The sequence below is a fragment of the Chanos chanos genome, chromosome 7, assembly GCF_902362185.1.
Source record: "Chanos chanos chromosome 7, fChaCha1.1, whole genome shotgun sequence".
NCBI classification, from domain to species: domain Eukaryota; kingdom Metazoa; phylum Chordata; class Actinopteri; order Gonorynchiformes; family Chanidae; genus Chanos; species Chanos chanos.
The window spans coordinates 28,192,188-28,205,383 of record NC_044501.1 but is presented as its reverse complement, the minus strand read 5'-3'; the positions used below and the strand labels follow the sequence as shown (position 1 = coordinate 28,205,383).

The following is a 13,196-nucleotide window of genomic DNA, read 5'->3' as shown; positions in this document are numbered from 1 at the left end:
GTAGTGAGTGTACTCCTGCACAAGTATTTGGTTATGGAAAAGATAATGTTGCAATAAACCCAACTGATTAGTAGACCAAATCTCTTCTTTTTGGACTAGAAAGGGATGTGGGAAAAAAAAAACAAGAGTTTTCTGTCACCCCTCTCAGGAGGCCCTATTGAATTAAAATATAATTACCATGCTTAAAAATCCAAACCACATTCTTTCTTTTTTTTTTCCTGGAGTAGTAAAATATACTGAGTTTGTCATCAGGTTTACAGCAAATGACAGGGAGAACCAGATTAGTTCCTTACTGGTCAAATATTGAGCAATCTCCCCGTTTACCATTAGGCAGTGCAGAGTTTCAGGGACCTGCTGGACTGCACATTTTGCTTCACGCCTTGTTGTGCAAGTAAACTTAAAGAGAAAAAGAAGCAGGACGTCTTAGTAATGGATAAATAAACTGAACCAGCAGTGGTATTGCTGGGAAAACGATGAAAGTACATCATTTTCCCCCCAAATGTGTCCTGTGTGTTACCTTATGACTGGATCTGAGAAGAAAAAAAATAATGACAACCCAAAAGGGAATGTATTATGAACAGCTATGGTGGGACCATACATACATATATACATCCATACACATTACGTATGTGTGTGTGTGTATATATATATATACATACACACATACATATACATATACATATACATATACACACACGCACACACACACACACATATATATAAAAATATATATTTGTAGGAAGGGATGACTGATGTGGTTGTCAGTCTCTTATGTCCAAACCCTAGTTGATTAAACATGTTAACGATGAGTGAATGGTGTTTTTGTATAACCATTACTTATAATGTGAAAGAGAGGATTATGTAATGATTTAAGTGATAAAACGAAGTGGTTCGCAAAATAAACCCTGAGTATGTGTATTTGTGTCTTCACCTCCAAAAAATAAATAAATAAACCAAAAGCAGAAAATAAACAGGTGATTTTAAATGAAATCAGATCCAGGCATGGTAACCTATTTATTTCAAACAAACACGAATCTTGGACGTACATATTGTGATTTGCATTAAATCAGCCAAAGTCATCAGCAAACCTCATTCCTTTCTACAATGAAACTGCACACTTAATACGCTGGACAACTGATGCAAGACAGGTTTTGACATGTTTACTCTAAATAGTGACGTTCATAGAGGGGAGAGGAATGATCCAGTCCCCTCTGGACTTCCAGGTATTGATTATTATCACAACGAGAAGCCAGAAATAGTCAAAGTAATCCAATAATCAAACTGAAAAGAAAACTGACTGAAGTTTGAATCAACCCGTGTCATCTTTTCCATCTGCAAATTCATTTTGGAGTTCCATGTTTTGGACTGCTTTGACACAGAATCCTAATTTTCATCAGAGTACGCTGTCTCCCGTAGTCACGGTACACTGCATGTGTGAGATCTATTTGGGCATGGTTTTATGCTCAATGAGTCTGGCTTTGTGGGCAAACCTGTCCCCTGTATAATAATACAGGCTATGCGAGAATAGTCACTGATAGATGCTGGGTGTAACAGACAGGACGCAACCAACACATTCTCCTACAAAGGATGGAAGTATTGCTCTTCAGGTCTCATAAATTCACAGTTGGTACGGTCATAAATATAACACGGACACACCAGAATGTTTCTGAAGTTGGAAAAAAAAACCCTCCTTAACTCAATTACTCGTTGCTAGCTAAAGTTGTTGAGTCTGCTAGCTAAAGTGGATAAACAAATTTCTGCCAGTGTTGCTCTAGAAAATGTGAGAATGTCAGGCCGGGAACCTGGACACCACAAAAGCTTACTCCACTTTACAATCCCGAAGCTGAGGCTTTTGAGTGTTGTTCAAGTGTTTAAATCCAAGTCAAAAACTACAAAATTACAAAAAACCCTATAAATTGAGCACTCTGTAAGATGATAAAAAATAAATGAACTATAAAACTCTTTACAGTACCTTCCTCTTGACTCCAGTGAGATTGTTTTTACCGTTTCTAACATCAGGGTAAGAATTTTCTCTTCAAAGTCAACTGGCAGCATTCCGCTGAGAACTTTGACCGCAAATTGCCTTTTTTTCCCATGAGTTCACAATTATCTCACAATGAAATGAATGAAGCTCAGGTTGTTTTTGGCTCCAAATACTTAATACACAAAGACAATTAACCTGGTGAGGACCGACTCCATTTTTCTTCCACTTGAGGGAAGACCATAAAGTTTACAGCCCATGAGAACATCCTGGGATTTCATATGAAAAATCATAACTCCAGTGCATCATGTATATGCTGACAGATATGCTGAATATGCTGCTATCCTAGATATGATCTTCAAATGTTCTCTCTGGTTCATTACGTTTTCAGTAGTTCACCAATAGCCAAGCCATAGCCCACTATCTTGTTACACTTCAGATGTTAGGCCACAATGCAACTTTTATTGCAAACATTTCCACTTTTAACTTAATGATCTTTATTATGACCAACTTCAAAAACATCTATCTATCTATCTGTCTATCTATCTGTCTGTCTATCTGTCTATCTATCTATCTATCTATCTATCTATCTATCTATCTATCTACCTACCTATCTATCTATCTATCTATCTATCTATCTATCTATCTATCTATCTATCTATCTATCTATCTATCTATCTATCTATCTATCTATCTATCCCAACAACAACATCAGCAAACAGAATCTCAGAGATTGAAAGACAAGGTTTTGTGACACATTCAGAGGAATGTGTTTAAAGGTTTTTCCAAAGATTTCATGATGAAAGTTTTTATTAATGAAGAATAAAAGCTGGATGCAATTCACAAATCTTTCGTGAGTTTTACATGTGAGTTAAAACTATACTACGTGTAGCTGAAACTTGAGAGCACAAAATATACTTTGACACTAACTATGTTGGACATATTTTGATAGCATTAAAAAAACATTTGCACCATAAAATGGATCATAAAATAGGACCAAGTTGAGAGGAGATCGGTTATAAAATTCAATTGGCCAATATCTTACTTTCTGTACACTTTCAAAATACATTTCTGAGAGACTCTGTGTTATAAATTTTGCTAGACCAAAATATCTAAAGTAATTTTACCAAGAAACACTGTCTTCAAAAAATGAAATGGTGAGATCATTAGTAAAACTTTCATCAGATCTTGGAAAAGTCGTTGGGAATAAAGTAAGGATACTGACCTGATACAAAGGACCCAGGAGGCATCTGACTATAGTTGGCCCCACCCAGGGTCAGACCCGCAGAGGGGGCAGGAGTGAATGGGGCCCCAAAATTCTGTGGGGTGGCGTAAGGTCCCGGTGGGATAGGCTAGGGAAAGAACAGGAAATCTCTATGAATTCTGAAATGATGAAATATTTCATTTCCCAACTGCTGGAAATGAATATATCGATTATTGACATCTGCCCAGAATTCCCATTTTCAGTGCATTACTAGAATTATGAAATACATATTTAACATTTTAGTCTCAATGTTTTATCTCTTTTATCGCAGTGACAGTTGATTCAAGAGATAAAACAGATGCAGATGTTGATAAGCCTGCATGTTCCACAGTTGACCTCAGTTGTAAATGCCAATGTTAGTATGTCGAAACCGAGCTATTAAAACTGTCTATAAAGGTGTGTTAATGCAAGAACATGAAGGTGAGGTGAGAAAAAAACAAAATCCAACTAAAAAACTCATATCTTGGAGTTGATACAATTTTCTCCTCTCTATACATATTCTTTTTTTGCGGGGTGTTACAAGTTCACTTTGCATTTGAAAATTGCCTTTTTAAAATTGTAATTCCCTTTAAAACTCAATAAACAAAGTTATAAAAAAAAAAAAAACCCTCATATCTTTATGCTATTGGGGTACTCAGTCTGTAAGAATCGGTGTGTTTCTGTGTATTTACCGGTGGTGTGTGTGTCTCGTTGCCCTTGTTAGCCAGCCTGCTTAGGATACTTCTCTCTGACATCTGCAGACGGGCGGCGATTGGCGGGACTCTGGAGAGAGTGGCGGGGAGTCGCGTCACATCTGCCTTCATATCACTCAGTAACTCCTCCAACTGGTTAAGAACTGCAATTAAGACACAACGATTACCCCCGATCCAGTCGAAACAGCCTGATCTAAAAACCTCAAAGCTTCTCTCTACTCCAAAGTTCATTTCTGTTTTTCTTTTGCCCTCCAATAAAGTCTATCCAACTAACAGTTCTTGGGACAAGGATAAAGTGACGGATTGCAAGCACTGTGTTGTAAACTGTAGTAAAAAATTACAGCAGTATGACATGACTGATGGTGTAACCACTAGCCAGAAAATGGCCAAGCAAATGATGTTGTCAGCCTTAATATGCAGGGGTGTTAAGTAAGGAAGAAAAGGTACTTTGTTACTGTACTTAAATATCACATTGGCAGATTTGTCCTCTGACCGGATATCAACAATATAAGCAACTTTTACTTTCTGCTCTACTACATCTATTGAGAAATGATATATTTTTACTAATTCACTACTTTACCATAACTATTACTCTGGTACATTTTGATTGATAGATGTCATTCCTCATTTTATTTTCACATGTTAGTCAAAATAAATGAATTGTTTATTTATTTTTGTTTTACCTTGCGGTAGCCGACTAAGCGTGTGTGGGAGTTACGACGGCAGGTTATTTTAATCATACTTGTGTTTGGACCTAACTGATGCAGATGTAAACAAACAGGTGCAAGGCTGTGTGTGTTCGTGTGCTTAGCTCATAAGCCGTGCTATAGTACTAGCCCCGACATGTACTCATCATCTCCAATGTGAGCGAGTCATGTGGTGAATGGCAAAGCGGTGTCAGAAACATAAAAATGGTGTGGGCCATGGCCGCAAAAACAAGTCAGAGTTAGCCATCAATAGTACCAACAAAGATGACCATCCATGGCCTCACTAAAAAGAAACATTTACCTCTGTTGGTGCACAAAATCATACACACAGAAGGAAGTGCCTACTTTGCTTATCGCGGGATAGAGAAAGAAGTGTGTTCAGATTCACCTTGAAGAGGAATGTGTTTGGTCATGGTTCATTAAAAGTAGTATGTTTTTTGTCATTTTGTACTTTTAAGAATTTGAGTACATTAAAAGCCTGGTAATCACGTTGGTTTTTTAATGGGAGACTTGCACCTTTACTAGAGTCATTCCTTTATGGTTTATCTTTAATTTTATGGTGTTATGTTTACTTGAACTCAAGTAAAATATCCAAATACTTTTACCATTCCTGCTAATACGTTGCCCTATCCGTAAATGTAGGGGTAAAAATTTGCAATAACAAAAAAAATAAAATTTCAATAACTTTTCCTGTATTGGAAATATCAACGGGCCATCTTAACTTCAAGACTCTACCGGAGACTTCCAACATTGCTGCATAATTTCCTGTTGATATTGATCATGGGCTATAGCACACTGAAATCCAACTGGCATTACCAATGTGTGCAGCTCAGATTTCTCATAATTTGTTATTTACGAAAGATAATTACCATGTCTTTCAGACAGCAGAAAAAGTAGACGTGAAGAGAAAATGTGCACGATTCAGTTTTTACAGAGAACAATATCTCACTCTGAGTTTGTTAACAAGTGCCAAAATGACCAAATGACTGCAAGACCTGAGAGTTTAAAGATAAAACTGCAATTATCAAGAATTTTTCATCTCTCTTACAGAGATGTAATCTTCATCTTCTTAACAGAAAAAACCATCAAAGAATTTGACCACTGCAAGGATTTTGACTTAAACAACGCCTCTTTGCTGAACAATACATGAAGTGTAATTTACTAAAATAAAAACCAGTTACAGTCTCTGAAGTAGGGGAAGTAAAATACCATTTTAAGTCATTAAATGATTTTGATAAAATTGGATTTCCTAACTTGTCTATAGGGCAGAGCTGGTATTCAGATCTAAGGTTGAAGCATGTGTCTCATCATCGCTGATTAATCCCACAGGACCTTTACAGGTTTGGCTTTGCGTCTGTGGTCTAGCACGCAAGTGGAGGGGGGGGCGGGGGGGCTTGGGGATGGGGGTGATTTTGATCATCATATCAGACTTCAACATGAGGAATTTGAGGGTCGAGTATTTCAACATAACCCAGAGCTGGTAAACTGATAAGCTATCTGAGAGGGAGAGCCAAAATCTTTTATTTTTTTAGATTAAGCAGCAACAAAGATACAGTTCAGTGAGATTACAAGAAAAACTATGAATCTGAGAAACTATTTTGACATCCTGATCGTTCCAATATTCTTGTGATACTGTAAAAAAAAAAAAAAAAGGGATGGAGTTCTGGCAGAGGCAGTGGATTTCTGGGTATACTCAGCAAAGAGTGTGTGTTTTATGAGAGTGGGGTTTTTTTTTTTGCTTGTTTGTTTTTTTGTTTTTTTTTTTCAGAAAAAAGCACACACTCATAAAGATGTAAAACACACACATTATGCAAACAAACACATGCTCAAACATCCTTAGACTCACATAAACACGGATGCTAAGGCGCCAACAAAAACACATCGAAAGCACATGCTTATACACACACACATGAGCGCCTCTGCCCTCACCCTTATGTAACACTGCATTGGCAGGCTTGTTGCCGGCCAGTGACTCTTTGCTGAGGTGCTGATGGGATTCCGCGAGGCACTCCACCTCTGCAAAGCGTGCGTTCAGGGCCATGGCCGGGTGAGTGGGGTCCTGGGTCATATTCAGGTAGGCTGCTCTCCGCAACTGCTCCTCTATAACTAGAGCCTGCTCCAACAACTGAGAGAGAGAGAGAGAGAGAGAGAGAGAGAGAGAGGGAGGGTTGATTTATGACGAGAAAAGAGCGAAAATGATGGCCAGAGTGGAGAGGTAAAATGAGATGAAAGAAAAAGGGTGTGTGTGATAAAAGAGGCAAAAGAGGGACAAAAAAGGAGAATATTAAAGTTTGAGATAATGTAAAGGGGCCAGGGTTGGGGAAGAGAGAGAGAGTGAGAGAGAGAGGGATGAAAGAGAGAGAGAAAGAGAGAGAGAGAGAGAGAGAGAGAGAGAGAGAGAATGGAGAAAAACATTAAAAAGTATCTTTTTGGCAAACCATGAAAACAACAAAAACTGAACAGTTACAATAAGCCATTCAGGGCAGATTTATGTGCCTGACAAAATTTCAGCAGATAATTAAAAGAAGTTCCTTTGGAACTCTTTGCTCTATTCATGTTGCACAACGTCTTCCAAATTATAGGAGAGGGCCTGAGAAAAAGAGGATGGGCAAAATTTCTAAAAAATGGAGAATGAAGAGAGGATGAAGAGAGAGATGGAGAGAGAATGGGGATGTTGAGAACAGGATATGAAACATGTGATGGTGTGAAAAACAGGAAAAAGAACTGTGAGGGTTGCGTTTCACAAGGCTTTCCAGTCAGCAAAACCAGCGAGTCCGCGTGGGTGACAATATGACACAGCACAAAGTAAATACCATCGGATGCTAATTTAAACACGACAAAAAAAACTTCTACAGAAATACACGAAACAACTCCTATTGTCATGGAAAGTCAGTGTAAAATCAAGGTTAACACAGGTCAGAGCAGTGACATTTAGTATGGTATTTTCTGGTGTACCACAGATCTGTGTTCCATGATAATGGTAAGAGGTTACACCACATGATCCGGTATAAAACATTATGATATGACACCACATGACAAAACAGAATATCACCATATGACAGGGTATGATATGACTCGAAACACATTATGATCTAGTTTAGAGATACAAAGCTTGGGAGCATGCAATGAAATACAACAAGATGCAGGTTTATGGAAACACTGTGATATAAAGTGACGCGACGGCAATGCAGAGGGTGAAACTGTAGCAGGGTAGTGACAGAGTGAAGGACCGACGGACCGTTTTTATCTTTGCATCAATGGACTAGTCTATTTTCCCATAGCCATTGGATTCTGGCCACTCATATCCGGTTTAACCAGATGACACTGGTCTACTATAACTGAATTTGGAATGTCAGGTGACTCCACGAACTCTCGTAATCCTCCCCTTCCCAGACGTGAACACATGCCATCTCAGAAACCAGTGAACGCTACACACTGAATGTTTTCACACTCTGAGCTGTGCTAGCACGCCAAGCACCATAAAGTACGTCAAAGCTATTCATATTACAATACCGGAAGTTACACAGATACCTGACCGTTAAAGGTCACACAGAGCCGGGGGGGGGGGGGGGGGGTGTGTGTCTTTTAACCACCTTCAAGACATATGAGTAAGTGCTAAAATTAAGGAAGCACAAACATGAGTTTTAATGGGGCTTTGGGCCACCACAAGGCCCTAGTACAGCTCCAATGTACCTTGGCACAGATTCCTCAAGTGTCTGGAACTCCATTACTCGGATACAACATTACTCTTCCAAGAGAAACTCCGTCATTTGGTGTTTCATTAACGGTGGTGGTGGTGGGAGACGCTCTCAGCGTGAAGACAGGGTGTAAGGAAGACTCACTGGGCCACATGACCCTTTTTCACTGCATACTGTTCCACTGCCAGTGTTCTTTGGTCCGTTACACTCGCACTGTAAATTTCAGGTTCACTGAGACATGTACATACTCTAATCCAAACATTTATGTCCCTCTGCATAAAGTTCTCAATGGGCTGCTCTTTATTACATTGCCTGTTTGTGTTTCCTAAGTTCATAATTGCATTTGCTAGTTTGTCTTGCCCTTCATTTTGAACCAGTGCACAGGCGTCACAGTCCACCAGAATGTGCTTTTGACCACAGCTGAATCTAGCTGATGCTGTCCTTCCCCTCAGATTTCCATGCCAACGTTTCTCGTGAAACAATGGCCAGATAACATTAAACACAATTTCAGCACATTTTCAACCTCAACTGCTCTCATGTTCCATAATCACTTTATTCATTTAATTGGCATTCTTGTCCATAGTAACTTTCTTGGGATTAAGAACAAGTCTCGCTAATGCACATTAGCATTGAGCTGTCACGTTTAGGATTTGAACTCGCGACCAACTATTTCCTAGAACCCATAATCCAGCATGTACCAGACCGATTCCTTCATAATTACAAGAGCCTAGGCAGTGAGGTATTCATTCTCTCATTTTTGCCACACTGTACCACTTTACAATTCTGTGCATCTAGGTCACGTTCTTATCATTAGTTTCTTGGGGATTAAGTGTTTTACTCAGAGGCCCATTGGCAGTGAGCTCTTATACTTGGGATTTGAAACCATTACCTACCAAGTGCGAGGAATCCTAAACCCAGTGGCTACTATGCAAATTCCCACACCATTACCAGAAGATACACAGTGGTTATTTGATAAAACCTCTTGACTATATAGCATTACATATCTTAACACAGATCATGTTCTACTGCAGTCACACACCAGCCAACAGTACTGGGAAGCATTAGCAAGTTTGGCAAATAAATTAATAAATTTGGCGATTAACAAATTTGGCAAGTAGCTTAAGATGTCGGTTATCATACCTTAAACCGTCTGGCCAGGAATTTGTTCTTCATCTCCAGGAAGTTGCCTTTGTTAGCTTGTGATTTGAAAGGCTCATTGACGATGGCAAATTGTGGGTCGTTCTGAATGTCCTGCCACCGTGCATAGCCATGACTACCACAGGGTAGGTCAAAGGTCAAGGTTAAACATAACAGGTGCCATGTGCTAAAACAAATAATTCTTTTGAAAACACAAGGTTATTGATGCGCGGGGTAAAAAAAATTTTTTTTTTATACAGTAACATAAAGTAATGCTTTGTTTAATTCATTTGACCTGCATTTTTAATCTGAGAAAAAGAAAAAGAACACAGACATTTTCTAAAATATGGGTTATGAGTGAAATGCAAAAGTGAGAAGTGTCTCAAACAAAAACACAATAGAGAACAATATAACTTCCTCTTCCCTCTCATTCATAAATGGTGATTTCCAAGAAAGGGGTACACAACATTAATCAGAAACTTTCCAACCAATTTGCATTGTTAATGAAAGGGAAATGAATCTGTGACCTACCAGGTGACCGACTATTTAACATGTAACGGTCAGACAGACAGTACTTCTGTACTGTGTATAAACACATCATTGTGGTGTAGCAACCTATTTTTGGGGGAGGATAACCTTTTAGAAATGCTTAGCTTGCTAGTCTGTGAATTCTGCTGTTAAGTCAACAGTGTAGCCATCTAAGGCCTCCAAACATAGTAACCACCTCTGCGTATTTGGCCAAACACAAGGCAATAAATAATATGAGACGAGACCGTTTCCACGGCAACAATCATATGTCTCCAAGGATACTGCACGATGCCTGCCAATAGCCAATAGTCGTGTCTCCGATGCCAAATCTCGTTCATCTTCCCTGAGGAGATGGCGGCTCTCTCCTCGTTCTGCCAAAGTGTGTGCAGTTCTGCAGAGGAGGGAAGAACATGAGGACAACGTTTTATTAACGCTAGAGCAATGTTTGAACACAACTGCTCAAAATATTCCCATTTCTGACTAAGTTTATAAGAATGTAAACACAACCATGTCTTAGTTTAGCAGGAACACGCTCAGGAGGATCTCCCAATGTAAAAATGTGTTTCTGACTGACAGCTCACAGACAACTACATATAAATTTCTTCAACACCTGGTCTTTTCACCCTAATCTTTACCAGATGCCTGAGTTACACAAACAAAACACATAAAAATTTTGTGTATAAAAACAGTCCTCTTTAGGATTTTAATTATGCATTACGAAAAAAACTTGTAAATTAAAGCCAATGAAAATGTTAACCTGAGGCCTGACCCTGAACACCACACAGCCTTCCCGGGGCGTCACGTTATCTTAGGTAAATAAATAATGACACGCAGCAGAGAATGCTTGGTTTTTACGGGTTACTGCACAAACGGTTTTACCAGTAAAGCCTCCGTCCGCTATGTTAAACATAAATCTGGGGCGTTCTGCAGGTTTCCCGTTGCCCTTAGCCGCGTCCTCCTTCGGCCCTTTGACTTCTTTCCCAGCATCCTTTTCTCCCTTCACCTCTTCTGCTGCCCAAACGCATAAAAAGAAATAGGCGGGCTTATTGAAAAGGAAGAAAAATCTCATGAAAACACAACACCTTTGTTGTAAGAGTTGTAAATATAAAATCATTATGTTCATCACAGGAAGAGAAAAAAAGCACTGCCTTCATCGCCAACCTTTCTTAACCTCAGACCCTTGACTCTCTGTTTTTTCTTTGCTATCCGATGTTTCTGTAGCAACAGACGGCTCCGCATTCTTCTCCTTCTCCTCCTCCACTTTCTCCCCTGTCCCTCCTTTCTCTCCTCTCTCTGTATCTGCGATGACAACAAAACAAAAAACAATAGACCAATAAGCTCTTATACAAGTTTTAGTGACTGCAAAGACGCCCAATCAAATTCCCCACTGAACCAAAAAGAATGTGATCTAGTTCAGACTAAATGAGCACACACTGTGATTTACTGATTTAGGCCTGTTCTCTTTCTTTCAGTTTAGCCAGCAATATGGAAGTCAGTGCTAAAAGTTGCTGGGAAAAAAAATAACAACAACAACAACAACAACAACAACAACATAAGAACCTTGACTCTCATCTTTGACAGCGGGAGATCCTGAGGAGCATTCGTCTTTTGTTTTTTCACTAGGTTTCTGGGTCTCCGCACTCTCCTCCTCCTTCGCCTTCTCACTCTTGTCCTTCTCCTCCTGAGGGCCAGAGGGTGTCCCAGGTGACTCTTTAGTTTTGGACTCCTGAGTTGCTGTATTGGTAGAGCCCTCTGAAGTCTCTTGCTTCTCATTGGCTGGAGGCTCCTGAGTGCTGTCTTTCGTAGTGTTTGGAGCCTGAAAAAAGAGAAGGAGTCTCATTATTGATGGATAAACGCACGTGCACACACACACACACACACGATCATACAAACAAATACAAGCTTGTATCCATACACATATGCATGATCTGTACAAGGACCTCAGGTTGGTTGGATGCAAGTTGCTGTGGATTGACAGTGGTAAAGAATGGAAAAAGACCACCAAACTAAAACCCCCATGCTGGAGGTAAGGCATTGTCGTCATGGAGAGCGCCCAGCCTTACCTCAGTCAAATCTGCCGCCTCCGTGCCCTCTCCCTCCTTCTCCTCTTTTGCTTTTTCTTTCTCTTTCTCGGTCTCAGGCTGGGTCTCACCCTCTTCTTTTTCTCCCTCCTTCCCGCTCTTTTCGTTCTTATCAGGTGGAGAGGGTGTTGCTGTAAATCAGGTCGTTTTATTAAGGTGGTGAACGTAGGTGCATGGGGGCTTTCTCTTAACAGATAATCAATCCAGGACTTTTCCCAGGGCCAAAGAATTTTATAGACATCTTTCTTTCCTGTTTGTAGCCATCGTTTGAGTTCACACATTTCCTTATTTAGGCCTGCATGTCTAAGATAACATGGTCTAAACTGTTAAAGTTTCAGCAGCAACGAGTCATTTCAGTTACTCAGTCTCTCAGTTAAACAGCACAGATTCTGAAGGCTTGTCTGAGACACAAAAAGAAGACATTTATGGTTACTACAGACGATATAAACAAATTATAATAAAGACAACAACTTTATCATAATGTAAGTGTTTGACCATTTAAGTGTGGGTTTGACTGTGAGTGGGTGTGTGTGCGTGTGTGTGCATCTCAAAGTTAAACAGAGACTTGCAAACTCACGCTGTGTCACACTACAGAATGAGTAAGCTTTTTGCTCAGGAAAGGACAGTTGCTACTTGAAGCAAACCATCCTACCCAAATGTGGCTCATGGTGGTATTATGATAGCGTTATGTTTTAGAGACAGGCAATTAGAACCAAACACAATGACAAATTGAGGTTGTAAAAACATACACTGGCATTTACATTTATTCGTTTGGCAGACGCTCACCCAGTGTGCATCATGACAGACAGCTCGCAGATAGAAAACATACAAAGACGCACTTCTCATCCACATCTATTATCTACGTCCTGGCAGACCAGAAGACAAAAAGAAAAAACACACTACATATGAAGTGAGAGGGCATTTCGGTAGGGCTAGGCTGACGAGTGATAGGGTGTGTGCAATATATAAAAGAGCGAAGGGTTATGAGACAAACAAGCAAAAGGGGAAAAAAAAAACTTAAAAGGAAACAAACAAAGATGAAGATGAAGCAGTTACCCGGCATTGCATCATGCTGAGGTTTGCACACACGTTAAGAGATGAGGTTCAG

The 13,196-nt window shown here is 39.7% G+C and overlaps 1 protein-coding gene across 1 annotated transcript in view; it reads right to left on the bottom strand.

The window, feature by feature from the left end:
* The window catches only part of chd3 (chromodomain helicase DNA binding protein 3), a 49,375-nt gene that overhangs the window by 8,661 nt on the left and 27,518 nt on the right, over window positions 1–13,196 (bottom strand). The window contains exons 31-39 of the mRNA XM_030780173.1: window positions 12,071–12,219; window positions 11,568–11,823; window positions 11,169–11,306; window positions 10,887–11,018; window positions 10,290–10,398; window positions 9,483–9,615; window positions 6,574–6,769; window positions 3,917–4,080; window positions 3,207–3,333 (exon numbers count right to left, since the gene is read on the bottom strand). Of these exons, the coding sequence (XP_030636033.1) occupies window positions 3,207–3,333; window positions 3,917–4,080; window positions 6,574–6,769; window positions 9,483–9,615; window positions 10,290–10,398; window positions 10,887–11,018; window positions 11,169–11,306; window positions 11,568–11,823; window positions 12,071–12,219 (1,404 nt within the window). The remainder of the gene's footprint in view (window positions 1–3,206; window positions 3,334–3,916; window positions 4,081–6,573; window positions 6,770–9,482; window positions 9,616–10,289; window positions 10,399–10,886; window positions 11,019–11,168; window positions 11,307–11,567; window positions 11,824–12,070; window positions 12,220–13,196) is intronic.